We start from the raw sequence: 20,010 nt of genomic DNA, 5'->3' as shown, positions 1-20,010 counted from the left end.
TTTAAAGAAAATGACTAAGACCATTCCAAATCTGGGGAGAGATGTCTACATGCAAGTTCATGAAACTCACAAGTCACTAAACAAAATCAAAGAGATCCTCTCCAGGACACATAATAAAACTCTCAAAAATCAAAGACAAGGACAGAATCTTAGCAGTAAGAGAGAAAAAAAAAAAAAAAAAAAAAGGCTTGTAACTTACAAGGGAATTCCCATAAGGCCATCAGCAGATTTCTAAGTAAAAACTTTATGGCCACACTCAAAGAGCTAGCAGAACTGCCAATGAAGAATACCTTATGTGGTAAAACTGTCCTTTAGAAATGAGGTGGCAATAAGACTTTCCCAGACAAAAGCTGAAGGAATTCCTCACCACTAGACTTGCCCTAAGAGAAATGATAGAAAGTGTTGTTCAGGCTGAAATGAAAAGGTGCTAGCTAGTAATATAAAACATGAAAATACACAACACAGTGATAAAAGAAAAGGCATAGTCAGGCTTGTAATACTCTAAAAATGTAATATGGTGGGCTGTTAACCACTGAAGTTTATGTAAAGATTAAAGGACAAGAATATTAAAAAGAACTAGTTCCACTAACATTACTGTTAATGGAGATACAATATAGAGAGAGGTAGATAATGCCATCAAAAACATAAAAGGGGGAGAATAAAATGGTAGTATTTTTGTTGTGATCAAAATTATCAGTGTAAAATAGTCTGTGCTATCTAGATGTTTTACATAAGCCTCATAGTAACTACAAAGCAAAGAGATATAGGAGGTTCACAAAATGTAAAGAAAATCAGAGCACAGCACTATGGAAAATCATCAATTCACCACAGAAGGCATTAAAAGAAGAAAGGAACAGGAAACTACAAAACAGCCAGGAAATAATAGGAGAGTATTAGTAAGTCATTACCTATCAATAATTATTCTAAATAAAAATGGGCTGAATTAGCCAATCAAAAAAAGACAGCTATAAACAGTTATACACCAACAAATTGGTTAAACTAGAAGAAACAGATAAACTACTAGAAGCATAGGACCAACCAAGTCTGAAACTAGAAGCACAAGTAACAATTAAGGACAAGTCAGCCATCAAAAACTTCCCAACAAAGAACCCAAGACTATTTGGTTTCCTTGGTGAATTCTACTAAACATTTAATGAAAAATTAACGCCAGTATCATTTAAACTCTTCCAAAAACTTGAAGAAGGCACAATCCTCAAACTCATTTTACAGCATTAGTCTGATACAAAGCTAGATAACAACACTGCAGGAAAACTACAGACCAATATCCCTGATGAATGCAGATGCAAAAATTCTCCACAAGAACACTAGCAAACCAAATTCAACAACATATTAAAAGGATTATACACCACGATCAGGCAAGATATAGCTCTGGGATGCAAGGATGGTTCAATATACACAAATCAGTAAATAAGATACATTCCGTTAACTGAAGGATAAAAATGTGATCACCTCAATAGATGCAGAAAAAGCATATGATAAAATACAACCTTCTCTGATGATAAAAATGCTCAACAACTGGGTAGAGAAGGAACATAACTCAACATAATAAGGGCAATATATGACAAGTTCACAGCTAACACCATCATATTCAATGGTGAAAGGCTGGAAGCTTTTCCTCTAAGATTGGAAACAAGACAAGGGTGCCCATTCTCTTCACTCCTATTAAATATAGTACTGGCAGTCCAGCAAGAGTAATCAGGCAAGAAAAAGAAACAAAAGGCATCTGTATCAGAAGAAAAGAAGTAAAATTATCTTTGTTTTCAAATAATATAATCTTATTTACAGAAAATCCTAAAGAATTCATCAAAAATACACTAAAACTAATAATCAAGATATAGAAATCAGTTGCATTTCTGAAACAACAAAATATCTGAAAAATGAATAATCCCATTCATAATAGCCTCAAAACAATAAAATACTTAGGAATATAGGTAACCAAGAAGGTAAAAGATCCACATACTGAAAACTGCAATTTAAAAAAACTGAAGTATAGCTGACAATGTTCTAATTAGTCTCCAGTATATGATGTAGAAATTTCACAATTCTATAGAATATATTGCATTCTATATACAATATACTATGCTCAACACAATAAATAAATGTAGTTACCATCTGTCACCACACAATATTATTACAACATATATTCCCTATGCTATACTTTTCATCTCCATGATTTATTTATAGCTGGAAGTTTTTACCTGTTAATCCCCTCACCTATTTTGCCCATCTCCAAAGCCCCTTCCCTCTGGCAACCACTAGTTTGTTCTCTGTATTTATGAATGCTTTTGTTCATTTTTTCGGCTGCACATATAAATGAAACCATATAGTATTTGTCTTTTCTGACTTATTTCACTTAGCATAACACCCTCTGGATCTAATCCATGTTGTTGCAAGTGGGAAGATGCCATCCTTTTCGATGGCTGAGTAATATTTCATTGTGTATATGTACCACACCTTTATTCATTCATCTATCAATAGACATTTAGATTGCTTCCATATCTTCACTACTGTAAATAAAGCTGCAGTAAACATAGGTGTGCATATATCTTTCTGAATTAGTGTTTTTATTTTCTTTGGGTAAATAATCCAGCAGTGGAATTACTGAATCATCTGGTATTTTTGTTTTTAATTCCTACTGTTTCCCATACTGTTTTACACCACAATTTACATTACCTCAACAGTGCAAAAGGATTCCCTGTTTCTCCACTTTCTTGCTGACACCGTACTTCTTGTCTTTCTTGTATTGCCATTCTGACAGGTGGTAAGGTGATATCTCATCGTGGCTTTGTTTTGTACTTCCCTGATGACTAGTGATCTGAGCATTCATATGTCTCTTGGCTATCTCTATGTCTTCTTTGAAAAATGTTCAGGTCCTCTGCCCATTTTTAAATTGGATTATTTAGGTTTTTTGGTGTTGAGTCATAGAAGTTCTTTATGTATTTTGGATATTAAACCCTTTTCAGATACATCATTTGCAAATATGTTTAGCCACTCAATAGGTTGCCTTTTTATTTTGTTGATGGTTTCCTTTGCTTTTCCTTTCCTTTCTCACCGCAAGAAAATAGTAGTAATTATGTGATGTGATGAAAATATCCATCACTTCCAAAATTCTATGCATGGTGAAACTTCCTGGCAAGTCAAATTGATAGGACAAATGCTTAATAATTCAAATTCTTCCTAAAGGGTGCAGCCACTGAAACTTAATGCATGATTCATTATTTGTTAAAATCTGCATCTGAAGTTATGACTTTATTTCTAACAGATATCTCTGAAGTTCTCTGAATCAGATGTTTCTACCGAGATCAGGGAAACTCACAGTGAGAAATAAATAGTTTTATAGTATGTTCAATTCACATATCAAGTTTAGTCTGAACACATCAATAAACTGTTGATATTCTCCTGAGGAATTCTAGAGTAGTGATTCCAGGACCAGCAGCATCAAGTTTCACCTAGGAACTTGTTAGAAATAAATTCCCTGACCACACCTGCTGAAACTGAAACCCCTTGTTATACCAAGCTTCCTAGGTGATTCTCTTGCCCACAAAAGCTGGATAATCATGGTCCTTAGCATTTAAATATGAAATGCCTTAACAAAATAGTAGACATAATGTCAGTGCTTTCTAATTACACTCAGCCTGGAAATGGGGAAAGGGGGAATATTGCCTGACTTAGGTAGCTGCATGGGATGGGACCCAGCAACTCAGCCATGTATTGGCTAAAGAGCCATGTCAAACATGAGCCTCTGTGGAGAGATAACACCAAAGAAGGAAAAATTAATGCAATGCCTAATTTATACTTCCATTCCCCATACTTTTTTTTTTTTTTTGGTTTGTACACATTCTGAGTTTTATGATCTTTTTTATTAAATCTGTATACTTCCATGGAGTGAATAACTTGGGTAAATTTCAACAATTTGGTGGTTGGTTGGCAGTGGGTCTAATGGGTTCTTATCTGAAGTTAACAAATATTTATGACCAGATCCTGGTGATACTGAATGGGAGAGACTAGAATGACTATAGGAATATGTAACTACTATCTCAGGGTCTAAGATATGTGCTGTTCATCCCTGTTTGATTTATATGATTCTTGGCCAAACTGTCCCAGAGTCTGTCCATATGACAAGGCTTAGGGAGGTTAGGGTGACTGCGGAATACAATGAGGAAAGAGAGTTCTTCTTTCATTGGTTTGAAACAGCTGCATTTTATCTCCTTGTCAAGAAGCAAAGCCCTGAAGTCGCCACTTCCTAGTATCTATCAAAGTTTAATTCAAGAAATAACATCTGAAAATGGCTTGAGGGAGACCCAGTCCACTTATTCCTCCAGAGAGCCTCAAATATCCACCTGGATTCTGCCAAACTAGCAAAGAGAGGCAGCAAGCCTGTAACCAGACACACTGCATCAGTTCCTTACCAAACTGCACTTGTAAACTATGCTTCCATGCGTTGTAAATCCCTACGTAAGGAATAATCCTGTGAAATGAGTCATAGCATCTCAGGTAAGAATGTTCAGAGGACACTATTCATTGTATTACTGAGTCCTTTTTATAGAATCCTTAGGAGAGTTTTGTCTTATCTAGGTATGTTTCTCTTGAGCAATGAGTTTTCATCTTATGAAACCGAAGTTTATAACAAATTGTATTTCCCTATATATGTCAGCTCAGGTTAGATTTTAGGTATCTTGAAGGGATGTATGTAAAGAGACAAATACATTTACATACACACACTTATACAAGATTTTTCCCACTATCCAAAAGTAGAGTCACTATGAAACCTTCCATAATCCAAAATAGCATAAAGCAGAGGCAATTACCATGAGTTTATATGGAAGAATTTTTTAGCACTCCCAAACTATAAAAGTCACCTCTATTAGGCTTTTCTGATACCGTAAGGACACATCTTGCTAATGGATGCACAAACCAAGTCAAGAAAAAGCACATTAGATCACAGACACAGTTCAAGGCTCTGTCAGCCCCATGCTGAGATACCTACCAACTGTGGGTCCTGGGGAAGGACCCAGGGGGCCCCTCTCATGGCTCTGGGTGCTGCCCCTGTAACAAAAAGGATACTGCAAAACAGATACTGAAGGCTATTTTTGCTTCTGGCTTTTTATAAAGGCAAAAATTCTCTTTGGATTTCTTTCAGTTAGCTAGCAAAAAGAGGTACGAATACAGATCTTTCGTAAAAGCAAAATGGTGTTAACATGAACTTTCAAAAAGCAGGGAATATACCTGTACACATAAATACTTGCATTCTACGCAGCACCTGGAAAATTTCCTGCACCCACTAAATATGCAGCATTAGCTCATTGGCTAATGAATCTACCTGCCAGTTTCCAGGGATGTAATTTGGAGCAACTGCTTTAGTTAGTATTCAAAATTGATAAAGAGAGAGGATGTAATTAAAGAATTACCTTTAAAATTGTACTTTTGATTTCAGAAATAGCTTTATCTCTGATATCCTCAAGTTGCTTCTGTGCCTGGGTAGCTTGCTGTAACTGTTCTTTATAAAATTCATCTAGAGAATATGTTCGAGACCTGTTCAGCTAATTAAATGACAGTAAATGTTGAGTGCTGAAAAGTCAAAATTCATCACCAAAAAGAAAACGTATAATTTGGCCATCCTTTCATGTCACAAAGAACGTATTTTATACTTCCTTTTGTATACATCATTCTTTATATACCAAATGCTTTTTATGTTCTTCAAATCCAAACACCAGTAGCTAAAACAAGCTAAATCTCAATAAAAGACAGGAAAAAAATATTATTTTAATCGTAACTAAGATTAAGCCTCAGTAGAAAAATTCAAGAGTTGATGTATTTTTGAAATATCTATGAACCCAGGGTAACCATCCAACCCAGGAGTTGCTTTTACCTTTGAAGTCCCAATTATGTGTAAGACTTAAAAACGTGAGCACTAATGTGGGATAAAGAGGCTAAAATTACATAGTTCAAGTAATGTGCACATTCTTCTGAGCTCATTCAAAATGTAGCCTGGAGAAATTTCCATCACTATGCTACCAAGCCCTGTCATAGACAAACAACATAGATCACGGCATCCTTCCTCCCTCCAGAATTTTCTTATTTTCCCATATTCTATTAATTCTCTTGCCAAAATGCATTTTCATCAATAAATAGCTAACACCTTTGACCCCAGCTCTATTGAAATACTTTTTTTTTTAATGTTTTTTTCTTTATTTATTTATGATAGTCACACAGAGAGAGAGAGAGGCAGAGACACAGGCAGAGAGAGAAGCAGGCTCCATGCACCGGGAGCCCGACGTGGGATTCGATCCCAGGTCTCCAGGATCACGCCCTGGGCCAAAGGCAGGCGCCAAACCGCTGCGCCACCCAGGGATCCCTCTATTGAAATACTTTAAAAATGTACACTCTCCTCAAAAAAAAAAAAAAAGATTGAAAAGTGCTGTTCTAGATTAACTCTGTATTCTTCTCCTGGTCCCACATCTGGCTACGAGATCCTGATTTTTCTAGTACATGTGTCTCAAAATCTCCTTTCCTTTCTGATCTCACTGCCAACCTCCTACCTGAAGCCATTCCGGCTCACACCTGCATGATTCCACCACTCTCCTAGTGATCTCTTTAACTCTGTATCTCCTTTTCCCCCCACAAACCAACATCACATTGATTTTCCTAAAAGAACATGTTCAAAAGCTTTCAACAACTGTTCATTAAAAATAATTTTCAGGGCACCTGGGTAACTCAGTGGGTTGAGTGTCTGACTCCTGATCTCAGTTCAGGTCTTGATCTTAGGCCTGTGAGTTCAAATCCCGCATTAGACTCCATGCCCAGCATGGAAAAAGAAGAAATAGTTTTCAAAGTTTACTCTGCATAGGAAATCACCTAAGGGGCTTGCTAAAAGTGTAGATTACTAGTGCCACTCACTGCACTCTCCCCCAAAAGAAGTGAAACACAAAAATTTATATTTTTATTAAGCACTCAAAGTACTGCCTCCTCCAACCCTTTGGCGGGTTTTGTGGCCTTGGACAGACCACTATCTCTCTAGGACTTAGGTTTCCATTTGAAAGGATACGTTTGGATAAAATGATCCACGTCTGTCCTATCCCATCCAGTTCTAGAAACCCTAGCCCCTTCACAGAGTGATTTCATCCCAGGAGAGCACCCACACACTCCTGCACTCCACTCTAACTTCTGAATAATCCCTCATCTGCATTCCTGACCTTGCTCATCCTTCCTGCCTCCCCCTTGTCAATCCTCATTGGCACCTGCATCCCCATTACTCCTAATGCACAAGTGGCCACCTTCTGATTCCTGACCCCCATATTTTGGTTCTCCTGGCTATCAATCTCTGTTCTCCCTCCCTTTGGCCCTGGTTTCTTCAGTCTCAGAAAGTCCTATTCTTGCTGACTTTCTTCACAAGTCCCACGAGGAATTTCTCAGCCCTAATGCCCAGGTTCGGCTCCTATTTCTCCCTTATTCTACTATTCTTGGCCCAACATTTAAGACCTTTCACATCAATCATACACTGAATGCTTTACTTACATTCATACTCTCCCCTGCTCCCTGGCTATTCAAATCCAGCATGGCCTAGCTCATCGTGTTCTTCCTTCATGAAACACCCCCTGACTTAACTACAAAGGCTAATCTAATCTCTGCTTCCTCTCAGTATCTGTGGCATGAATATTTTACAAATTTTCTTTGTATTGTATTTTGCTAATTGGTGAGCTATAATGATTAGCAAAACCACGTGACTACTTCCGGAATTAGCAATCATTTTTATATGTAAAGAATTCTCTCTTCCAATAAACTGTAAGCAAATTAAAAAGAGCAATACCTCATTTTTAGTTTGTATCCATTTACTTTGCATATAATAGGTAACTAACAAATATTTATAAATTACCTGGAAAGTTTTGTTCACTTCCTCTTGATGTTCTGGGGGAAGCTGACAGGGTCTAAGGTCACACTGTTAGCATTACCATCCACCAGGCACCAGCATTCACAGATAATCTAAAGTCTCCTCTGCCTTCCCACCCATCACGAACCAATAAATTCTGTCATAAAGTCACTCATTAAACAACCTATATAGCTGCCCAACCAATTTCCTTCTAGAATAAAACCATATAAAAAATACTCCTCTATGAAATGTTTCCTTAACTTGAATTTAATCCTTTTGAAACATTCATCTCAATAGAACTATAAAAAATGTACTTCAGCTGTAGTGACTAACTTCTCTTTCTTCATTAACTCTTTTATTTATTCATTCACTCAAAGACTATTAAGCACCTACTATGTGTCAGCCACTGTATATAATCAATTCTAAAATAAGCTATTGATTTATAAGTATTAACCTTATAACACCTGTATAGTCAACACAATTTTTGAGTTGATTATCAAATGTATAACTTGTCTAAATTCTTGTACTATTTTTAAGTCTGGTGATTATCAGTTTTACTTTTTAGTTTCTTCCTCACTCAGTTTCTACCTTATTCAGTGGGTAAATGAAATAAAAGTTGCTGGAATCCTGTTCAACTGTATATTAAACACCTAAAAGATATACTTCTATGTATTTTAACCTCTTTGAAAGAACTATTCCATATAAAACTGAATTAAATCATTCATTAGAAAGGTTACCCTTTCTTAGAATTGTAGACTAGAAGAATTCATAAACTTAACCTAAACCTCTGGGCTGTAACTTACGATAATTTCTTGACATGTTATATTGAGAGAATAGCTGGTAACATCAATTATGTACTAGAGATAATTATTTATAAATGATATTGTATATTTAGAGTTTTGAAAATAAAGAAGGAGCTTCATAACAGACTTAGGTTGAGTTTAGTTAGGGAAGAAATTATGCATAAGGAATGTAAATTCTTGTAAATGGCTATCAGAGGGAATAATGTTCTTTGCGATATTTTAGAACATTAGTCATGCATTGTGATCGTTTACTAATGGATCTAGCAATATGTAACCCTCCAATTCAACTCTGTTTGTTCTTCCTGGTTTCCGCATACAAACATTAGCATATGGTAGTGCATTTCTACCCACCTTAATGAGGCATATGGCAGATGGATGATCTTCGTGTTCATAACCTTTTTTGATATCAACTGCATCTTCACAAAGTCCCTTTATATAAAGCAAACAGCCTTGAAATAACTCATCGGCCCAAAAAAGATGGTGGTACAAAAATGACCTGAAAGTTAAAGAATTTCCACAGACTTATCTCCCATTCAAAATCAGTAAAATTGATTTGGAGGTAAGTAGTATAATTTGTTTGTATCCAAATGTATGCTATCTACTACAGTTTAAGTGACGTTAATAAACATTAGTAAGCATGACATGGTTTATTTGGCTGACAATGTTGAAAGCAAGGCTGTGGTACTGGGTGTGTTGAGTAAGAACAAAACAGGAGGGGGAAGAAGTGATGATGTTACAATTTTATTTATGTCACCAAGTCCTAATAGTCTTGAAATATTAGGCAGTGATATCCAAAAGGAGTTACATTTTTCCTATTAATCTAAATTTACTTTTTCCCTAATTATAGGGGAAAAAAATTAACTGGATTAGGAACCATTTGGAGAATGTTTCTTAAATTCTCCAACCACCTGAGTCCTAAAATAGAAAACATGGGCCCTTCTCTTTCCTAGGCCCCTTTCTACTGTCTGGTCATGGTCACAAAGGTGAGATAGATCACTTCCAATAACACAAGACAGGTCAAAGGAGAAAAGAGAAGAATGGGAGAGAGAAGGTGCCAAAAAAATTGGATCAAGAAATGCAAACTTTTCTGTGCATCAGTGTATAAAAAAGAGGAGGTCTTTTGCCCCTCACTGATCCCTTGTGGAGTGGCTGGTTTTTATGTATTAATATTTAATATTGTGATCGATATATTAACATTTAATATTAATATTTTATATTGTATATTAAACCTTTTGCTGTCTTTCCATTTTACTGGCAAGAGTTTTATATACCATGAGACCAATGAAGCTGAAGCTCCGTGGGCCCTTCATTCTCTCTGCCTCCTGCAAAGCACGAGCTCTGTGTCTCAGAGAAGGCCTCCCTACACTACGCAGCCCTCATGTCACCTGAAGCTACTCACAGAGGTGGAGTGGTTCGTGACATGCCTGAGTGTCTAGCACAGGGAGAAAAAAAGATCACACATTCCAGAAAGTGAAATGCCAAATATCAGACCCAATCTTGACATTTATTAACAAAATAGTGATCAAAATTCACATAGTAATGGATTCACATTACTCAGAATTGTTTAAAGCTTTCTTTTTTTCCTTTAAAAAATATAGTTGATTTTATTTGCAGGTTTTAACACAGATATGAAGAAATTATGGAGAGTGCATTATAAAAATAATTAACAGTGGGAAAAGCAAGAAAAAAATGTAGAATTGTAATGGTGAAATCTGACAAGACAAAAAATGCATCATTCAATGACTATTCAAGCATAGGTGTTATGAGGAACTCACCAACAGACTTCCATTCCATTATAACAGAAAACTAAATTCATTCTCTAAAACTTAATTCACAAGTTAGAACTGCTTGGTAACAGAAAATATGTCACAGAAATCTATTAAAACTAGGATCCTGGCTTCTAGAAAAATGGAGTAAATGGACTTTCCACTATTATTCCCTCTAAGTACAACCAAAAACCGTGAACATCATAAATCAAGTGACATAAGACACTGAAAGGCAAAGAAGACTGACTGGCCAAGAATGACATAGCGGTAAGGTCTTTGGGTTTTCTTTTGCTTCCTCTATCCCAGGCTTGGAGTTGAAGAAACCAGCAACCTGGAAACACCTACAGGTGCCAACAAATAAGCCTGACATCCAGCTGAAGAATCAGGAAAGGGGCAGTCAAGAATGCAAGAAAATTTTCAACAATAACCATTCTATTTCAGCGATACCATAGAGAAGAGTGTGGAGTTTCATCCTCAGCAAGGGGTAACAAGGCTTCCCTAGCATTCCTCTGAGGGCTTCCAGGGAAAGCTGAGTCGGGAACCAGGAATTTCATCTTCCCTGGGTAGGAGCAAGCAAAGAAACAGAAAGTCAAACAAAGAAACAAGACATAAAAAAGAACTAAATGGAAATTTTAGAAATGAAAAATATAGTGACTAAAATAAAAACTCAATACATTGACTCAACAGCAGAATGGAATGGATAGAGAAACAAATCAGTGAACTGAAAGAACAATAGAAATTACTCAATCTGAAAAACAGAGAAAAAAATAGACTGAAAAAAATAACCAGGCCCTCAGGGACCAGCAGGACTATAAAAAAGATCTAGCATGTGTCTGAAGTCCCAAGGGAGAGGAGAAAGAGGGCAGGGCTGAAAAAATACTTGAAGAAATATGGATGAAAATTTACCAAATTTGTCAAAGAATGCACACAGAGGTTCAAGAAGCCAGGGTGACCTAAAACAGGATAAAGACAAAGAAATCCAACCAAAACGCATCAAAATTCTGAAAATTGAAGGCAAAAGAAAAAATCTTGAAAGCAGCGAAAGAAACATCTATAGAAGAAAAGCAATCTGAGTGACCACGGAGGCCAGAAGACAACGGCACCCATTTTTCAAATGCTGAAAGGAAAGAACTGTCAGGGCATAGTTCCATATTGGGAAATTAATATTCTTCAGTGAAGGAGAGATTAGGACAGCTCAGAGAAAGGAGAATTAAAGAATTATTGCAATCAGACCTGCTCTAAAAGAATGGCTACAGTTCTCTATACAGAAATTAAGTAACAAACTATAAAAGAGGGAATCCTGGAACATAGAGAAGGAAGCAAGAACATGATTAACAAACCAAACTGAACACATTTTAAAAATGTAGGAGCGTCTGGGTGGCTCAGTCAGTTAAGAGTAAGACACTGGATTTCGGCTCAGGTCACATCTCAGGGTAGGGCTCCAAGCTCGGGTCGGGGGGTCTCCCTCCTCCTTCCCTCTCTTTCTGGCCCTCCCCCCACTCTCTCTCTAAAATAAATACATCTTAAAAAAATAAAAGTAAAAATGTATAGGTTATCTTCTTATAAGTTTTATAACTTAGGTTTGATGATGGAAGCAAAAATGATAATTCTTCTGATACAGTGCCAAATGCAGGTAGAGTTAATATTTAAGATAATTACGCTATAAACAGAGGAAGGAAAAGGGACATAAAGCTAATGTTTGTAGAGTTCATGCCAACTAATAATATGACAACACTAGTAAATTGTATGTTTTGCACATGTATTACACCAACAGCAACCACTAAAAAAAGTTACACAAAAAGATGCATTAAAAAATACTATAAAAAATCCAAAAAGAATTCTAAGAAATATTCAAATAATCTACCGGAAGAAGAAACAAAGTGGAGGGAAGAAACAGAAACCAAAAAATAAAGTGGCAAACTTAAGCCCTAACATATAAACAATTAGATTGAATGTAAAAACAAAACAAAAACCCACAATGAGATACTACCACACACCCACTAGAATGTCTAAATGAAGAAACATTGACAACTGCAAACTTGGAGAAGCTGAAGCACTCAGATGTTGCTGGTGGGGATGCAAAATGGTACAATAATTTCTGAGGAAACCTAAACATGCAATCACCATAGGACGGCACTCCTGGGCATGGCCCCCAGAGCAACGAAGATTCGTGGTCACGTAAAAACCTGTGTGTGAAGATTTATAGCAGCTTCATCTCTAATGATCAAAAACTGGAAAGCAGGAGGCATACTTGAACTAGGAATGACTAACTGTGGCACAGCCCTGCGTAGAGGACTATCAGTAAAGGCGGCAGCAGCCTGGGAAGAGCTCTACTCTCAGACTGCAGACTGCGTGATTCCATTTCTACAACATTCTCGGAAAGACAAAACCCCAAATGGGGAAGACCACCGTTCTGGTTGCCCACAGCTGTCCTACTAGTAAGTGTGCAAAACATGACTGCTGGGGGCCACAGAGATCCCTGTGTGTCATTTTTCATAGCTGCATTCCATCAAGGTCACCTCAGGGTACAAGGTTCAAAAACAAAATGTGGCTGCTGGAGATCCTGCAGAACAGGATTGGCAGCCAGCTACGCGTAGGACACGTAGGACAGAGTCCTTTCCTTTCTGGAGGCATTTAAATCAAGTGACCAAAGAGAATCATCATAATGTCTTCACAGTACTGTGATTTCCTCCTGTCATGGACTGGCAGACCAGGAAATAAAGTAAGTGGGTATTATCATGTTTCTATGGAAATTGTGTTTAGGGGTGCCAGGGTAGCTTAGTTGTTGAGCATCTGCCTTTGGCTCAGGGCGTGATCCTGGTCCTGGAATTGAGTCCCACATTGGCCTCCCTGCAAGGAGCCGCTTCTCCCTCTGCCTGTGTCTCTGCCTCTCTGTCTCTCATGAATAAATAAAATCTTAAAAAAAAAAAAAAAGAAATTGTGTATAAAAATAAGATAGGTTAAATTTAACCATAAAGTGACTTTCCAGTCACTGAGTGAAAAATGACTTAGACTTGCTTCCATCCTACATATTCAAGGTACACACAATTTTTAAAAATGCGTTGTCCATCAAAACTTACCTGCTATTATCTGTCTTAATTCTTCTAACATTCAATTTCCAAGTAACGAATAATTTATTAATTCTGAAAGGAAAAACATTTCTTACATTCTATATTCATAAATCAAGTATTCATGTGGAATACTAGATTTCCTGGAACATGTTTTACTTATCCTAAATTTTACCTAAATACTTCTCTCCCAAACTATCAACGGAACATAACAGCAAGAGTTGTTGCAATTCTCATAGACAACAAAATTTAGTTACATCTCAATAATATAAAAATTAAAAACATATATTCTTGCCCCTTATCTAATTTATTAGCTTACTATTTTTAAGAGACTCATATTTCAAGAAGAATCAGGATTCAGTTTCCAGTGATAATGAAAAAGTATACTGATAAGAAATCATTTTATATTGATATGTAAAGAAAGTGTGTGTCATTTTGATATCTAATATTTATGTTTTTGAAAAGATGAATTTATCATTTTAAAATTCCAAAGAACCCATCTGAGAATAAATTTAATGATGTTTGGTGGTACTTTTGAGGTGATGCTTGTTTGCCAAGGTGAGATTCCTCATGTAGCAAGAGGAGCTGGTGGGGCAGGAGTGCCCCAGAAGCCAAGCTACTCATCTTTCTGGCTGACTGAGAATCAGAAAGAATCCTGTGATGTCACAACACAAACAGGCATACCTGAAGCCTCAGAAATCAGAAATGCTTCTAACGTTAGGTCAGGCTCCCAAAAGGCATTCTAGCTAAATTCCTATCTCACTTTTCTCTGGTCATGGAGCCTCATGACTCTAGAAGATCCCTGGAAAGAATCCCAGATGAATCACCCCAATGATAGTGTTAGGAGTGTCCACACCAGGCCACAAAGCAATGCTTCCAGGCAGGCCCCCAAAGTTAAGAAGCTGGTGCTGCTGTGAGTCACCTCCACACTTCACACATTGCACTGCCAGTGGAAGCTGCCAATGCTATATATGTACCTCATTTTTCTACTTGAAATGTTACTTGTTGTTACAAGTTAGTCTTGTAACTAATTTGTTGTTAAACTTCACAAAATATGTTAAAAATAAAATTCAAAAATCTAATGGATTTGTAAGTTTTAAATGCCTAAACTTCAGTTTATACTTTTAACATGAATAAAGAAAATGTATCATTTTGACCATGTACTAACTGATGTCACATGTTCTATAAAAAGAGGACTCATCCCAGGTCAACTGTGTTTCAAAAGTTTAATTAAAATTATTTCTAGAGGAGTGGAGCCCAGGATTTATGACAGGCAAGGCAGCCAGTGGAAAGTACAGCAGGGACAGTTTAAATCAAAAGATGCAGACCATACTGCTCTCCACGATACCATAAGCTGGTATTACCGCCTGCTTGCCGGCAAAACCACTGTCATGTGGACTCTGGAGGAGGATCTGGTCAGACCCATGACTCCCTCAATCACCTCTGCGGCCACGTGACGTGGGTAGAGACCCTAACGGGACCAGCTCCATTGCCCGTTTATTATCTTTCTGGCTCTTACCACTCACTGAAATATAATCTTATTTCCTTATTATCTATTTCCCTCCATTAGAGTGGAAGTTCTATAGCAACAGGAACCTTATATATTTTTCATGTGGTTCTATCTCCAGTGCCCATGACAATAGAACAACAGAAGTACAAAGCAAATATCTGTTCTATGAGTAACTATTCTGCCACAAAATCCATTCACTTCGCTTATTAAAAACTTCCTCAGGTTCTTAGTTATTTCAATTATTTATCATATTAAATGTAACCACTGAGATGTCTTGGTGGCTCAGCAGTTGAGTGTTTGCCTTCAGCTCAGGACATGATCCTGGAGTTCTGGGATCGAGTCCCACATTGGTCTCCCTGCATGGAGCCTGCTTCTCCCTCTGCCTGTGTCTCTGCCTCACTCTCTGTCTCTCTCATGAATAAACAACCTTTTAAAAAAATGTAACCACTTAAAATATTACTTATCTTTTTCCCTAGTCTCCAGCAGATAGCAGCAGACCACAAGAAAATACAGACATCAGAAACAAGAACATCATTGTAGTGGCATGATACAGTGACAGCAGCCACCCTTGTTGGGAGCACAGCACCACATACATACATGTCAAAGGACTATGTTGTACACCTGAAACTCATGTAACATCATGTGTCAATTAATACAAAGAGAAACAAGGGGAAAAAAAGAAAAAAAACTAGATATAAACACTAGAAGAACAAGTCTGGGGCTACTGTGTGAAGGATCAGGAGTCTAGAAGTCCTGGTCTCCTGTCATATCCCTCAGAAACTAGATAAATTTTTAAATGATGACCTTGAATCAACAAGCTGCCCAACTCCCTAATTCTCTGATTTATTTTCCATTATAGCATTCCTTGTCTACCTGATATCTTACACATCTATATGTTTATTCCCTCCCGCTATAAGTTACTTGAGAGCAGGACATTGTTTCTTTTGTTCAATAGAGTATCCCCAGCATCTAGAACAAGGACTGGATCTTAGCAAACTCTCAGTATATATGTTTCATGAATAACTGCATGAAAAACAAAAGGCAAGTTAAGGTCATTATGGTTAATTTAAATTCAACCACAAAAAATCTTTTTCTTACAATATTTATCATAAAAGATAAGTAGTTTTAATACTTAAGTTTTGTCTAAAAAATTTTTATTCAAGTCTAATTGACATACAGTATATTAGTTTCAGGTGTACAACACAGTGATCTGATGTTTGTAAATACAGTGAACTGATGAGCACAGTGAGTTAGTCTGTTAGGGTACAGTTAACGCAATATTACTGACTGCCCCTTAGTCTACTGCATAACTCCAAGTTTTTACCTTCTGATTCTCTTCACTCACTTCATCCCCCTCCCAACACCTCTCCCCTCTGGCAACCCACACCTCTGTCTTCTGTAACTTTGAGTGTAACTTTTGTTTTTTAGGTTCCACATAAAAGTGAAATGATATAATAATACCTCTCTCTCTCTTATTTCACTTAGCATAATACCTTTAGGGTCCCATCCATATTGACGTAAATGACAAGATTTCAGTTTCTTTTATGGCTGGGTACTACTCCATTTTATATATACACATCTTTATCCATTCATCAGTGAATACCATGGTTGTTTCCTTATCTTAGCTATTATAAAAGTGCTGTACTAAACAAAGAAGTGTATGTATCTTTTCAAATTAGTCTTTGTTTTCTTTGAAAAGATATCTAGAAATGGAACTGCTAGATCATATATATAGTGGTACTAATTTTAATTTTTTCAGGACTCTCCAGACTATTTTCCAGAGTGGCCACACCAATTTACATTTCCACAAACAGTGCACAACGGTCCCTTTTTTCCACATCCTCATCAAACCTTCTTTTTAAAATGGTCATTCTGATAGGTAGGAAGTAATATCTTACTGTGGTTTTTGATGTGCATTTCCCTGATGATGAGTGATATTAACCATCTTTTCATGATTCTGTTGGCCACCTGTATGTAGGTCCTAGAAAAATGTCTATTCAGATTCTCTGCTCATTTTCTTTTTTAAAAAGATATATTTATTGAGAGAGAAAGAGAGAAACACAGTGTGTAAGAGCACAGGGGGAGGGTCAGAGGGAGAGGGAGAAGCAGACTCCCAAATGAGCATGCAGCCTTATATGGGGCTCAATCCCAGGACCCTGATTGACTCGAGACCTGGGTCAAAATCAAGAGTCATGACACTCAACCACTGAGCCACCCTGGTGCCCCACAGCTTCGTTCTTCTATATATAGTATAATGTCATCTGTAAATAAGAGTTTTACTTCCTATCCAATTTGGATGCCTTTTCTTCTTTTTCTTGCCTAACTTCTGTGGCTAAGACTTCTTGTACTATGTTGAACAAAACTGGGAAATGTAGTCATCCTTGTCTTGTTCCTAATCTTCAAGAGGAAAAGCTTTTAGCTTTTCACTGTTGAATATTATTTGAGCTGTGGGTTTGTCATATATGGCTTTTATTATGGTGAGGTATATTCCCTCTATAAGCACTTGGTTGAGGGTTCTAATCATAAATGAATTTTTCAGATGCTTTTCCTGCATTATTGAGATGACCATATGATTTTTTTTTAAATGTGGTGTATCACAATATATCACATTATTTTGCAGATGGTGGACCATCCTGCCATCCCTGAAATAAATGCCATTTGACCATGGTATATGATCCATTTTCTAATTTGATTTGCTAGTATTTTATTGAGCATTTTTGTATGTTCATTAGGGAAATTGGCCTGCAATGTTATTTGTGTGGTGTCCTCCGGTTTTTGTATTGGTGTAATGGTGGCCGCATGAAATGACTTTGGAAACATTCCTTCCTCTTCCATTTTTTGGTTTCTTTTTTCTTTTCTTTTCTTTTTTTCTTTTTTCTTTTTTTTTTTTTTGGAAGAGTTTGAGAATAATAGGTATTAACTACTCTTTGAATGTTTAGTAGAATTCACCAATGAAGCCAACAGTCATGGACTCTTGGGAAGTTTTGGATTACTGATTCAATCTCATTACTAGTCATTGGTCTATTTAAATTTTCTATTTCTTTATGATTGTCTTGGTAGGTTGTATGTTTCTAGGAATTTATCCATTTCTTATAGGTTGTTCAGTTTGCTTATGCATAATTATAGCAACTGTCATGATTCTTCATATTTCTACGGTATTAGTTGTAACTTCTTCCATTCTGATTTTGAGCCCTTTCTCTTTTTTTCTTGGTTAGTCTAGCTAAAGGTTTGTCAATTTTGTCTTTTCACAGAACCAGCTCTTGTTTTCACTGATCCTTTCTATTGTTTTTTTGTCTCTATTTTACTTATTTCCATTCTGATCTTTATTATTTCCTTCTTTTTACTAACTTCAGGTTTCACTTGTTTCTTCTTTTCCAGGTCCTTTGGGTGTAAAGTTAGGCTGTTTGGGATTTTCTTGTTTCTTAAGGTAGGTCTGTATTGTTAGGAACTTCCCTCGTGTAACGGCTTTTGCTATATCCTATAGATTTTTGATGCCACATTTGTTTTCATTTGTCTCTAGGTTTATTTCTCCTTTGCTTTCTTCAATGACCTCTTTGTTGTTCAATAGCATGTTGCTTAAGCTCCTTGTTTTTATGGTTTTCCCAGTTTTCTTCTTATAACTGATTTCTAGTTTCATACCATCGTGGTTGAAAAAGATGCTTTATATGATTTCAGTCGTTATATTGAGACTTTTTTGTGGCCAAACATTATTTATCCTGGAAAGAGTACCATGTACATGTGAGGAGAAATGTATTCTGCTGCTTTTGAATGTAATGTTCTGTATAATCTATTGTCCATCTAGTCTAATGTGTCATTTAAGGCCAATGTTTCCTTATTGATTTCCTTCATGGGTGATCTAATAATTGACATGGGTTGGGTGTTTAATTAAAGTCTCCTCCTATTATTGTATCACTGTCTCCTCCTTTTAGGTCTGCTGATATATCCTTTATACATTTGGTGCTATGTTGGGCGCATATAATTTATAAATATTATATCCCCTTACCGGACTGACTCCTTTATCACTATGTAATGCCCTACTTTGTTTTCTATAAGTCTTTAAGTTTATTTTGTATGAATATAGCTACAACAGCCTTTTCATTTGTTTGCATAAAATATCTTTTTCTATACTTTCACTTTTAGAAGCATGCCTTTACTTCTGAAGTGAGTCTCTTGATGACAGCATTTGCAGGAGTCTTTTTTTTTTTTTTAAGTCCATTCAGTCACTCTACCTTTTGATTGGAGAATTTAGTCTATTTACATCTAATTTTTGATAGGTATGTACTTATTGCCCTTTTGTGAATCGTTTTTATAGTTTTTTTCTGTTCCTTTATTCTTTCTCTCTTCCCTTGACACCTTATAACTTTCTTTAATGTTTAGATTCCTTTCTCATTCATCTTATGTATTCACTGTAAGTTTTTGTTTTATGGTTATCATGAGGTTCATATATAATATCCTATGTATATAAAGGTGTATTTTAAGTTCATAGCAACTTAAATTTGAATAACTTCCAAAACTCTACATTTTTATCCCTTTCTCCTATGTTTTAGGTTTTTTTGTTTTGTTTTTTGTTTTTTTGTTTTAGGTTTTTGATATCACATTTTACAACTTTTTATATATTCCTTAACTCATTATTGTGGTTTTAGTTGTTTTTACTACATTGGTCTTTGACCTTTGTATTAGTGTATAAATGATTAATTCACTACCTTCACCATACATTTACCTTTTCCAGTCAAATTTTCACTTTCATATGTTTTCTAGTCATTAATTAGTGCCATTTCTTTACAGCTTAAAGATGTCTCTTTATATTTCTTATAAGGCTGGTTTAGTGGTAATGAAGTCCTTTAGCTTTTGCTATGTGAAAACTTTTTATCTCGCCTTCAATTCTGAATTATAACCTTGCTGGGCAGAGTATTCTTGGTTGCATTTTTTTTTTCATTTAATACTTTGAATATTTTCTGCTGCTCCCTTTTGCCTT

At 36.3% G+C, this 20,010-nt stretch overlaps 1 protein-coding gene across 14 annotated transcripts in view; it reads right to left on the bottom strand.

Annotated features, from left to right (window-relative positions):
• Positions 1–20,010, bottom strand: part of DNAH14 (dynein axonemal heavy chain 14) — a 325,158-nt gene that overhangs the window by 260,640 nt on the left and 44,508 nt on the right. For all 14 annotated transcript variants that reach the window (XR_013381670.1, XM_077901271.1, XM_077901270.1 and 11 more), the window contains exons 8-10: positions 13,538–13,600; positions 9,043–9,187; positions 5,430–5,561 (exon numbers count right to left, since the gene is read on the bottom strand). Coding sequence is in view for 13 of the 14 variants with exons in the window: in XM_077901271.1 (XP_077757397.1) it covers positions 5,430–5,561; positions 9,043–9,187; positions 13,538–13,600 (340 nt within the window). In the remaining variant the exon portion in view is untranslated. The remainder of the gene's footprint in view (positions 1–5,429; positions 5,562–9,042; positions 9,188–13,537; positions 13,601–20,010) is intronic.

This window comes from Canis aureus, chromosome 6 (genome assembly GCF_053574225.1).
Source record: "Canis aureus isolate CA01 chromosome 6, VMU_Caureus_v.1.0, whole genome shotgun sequence".
NCBI lineage: Eukaryota > Metazoa > Chordata > Mammalia > Carnivora > Canidae > Canis > Canis aureus.
This window is presented reverse-complemented; position numbering and strand designations above follow the sequence as displayed.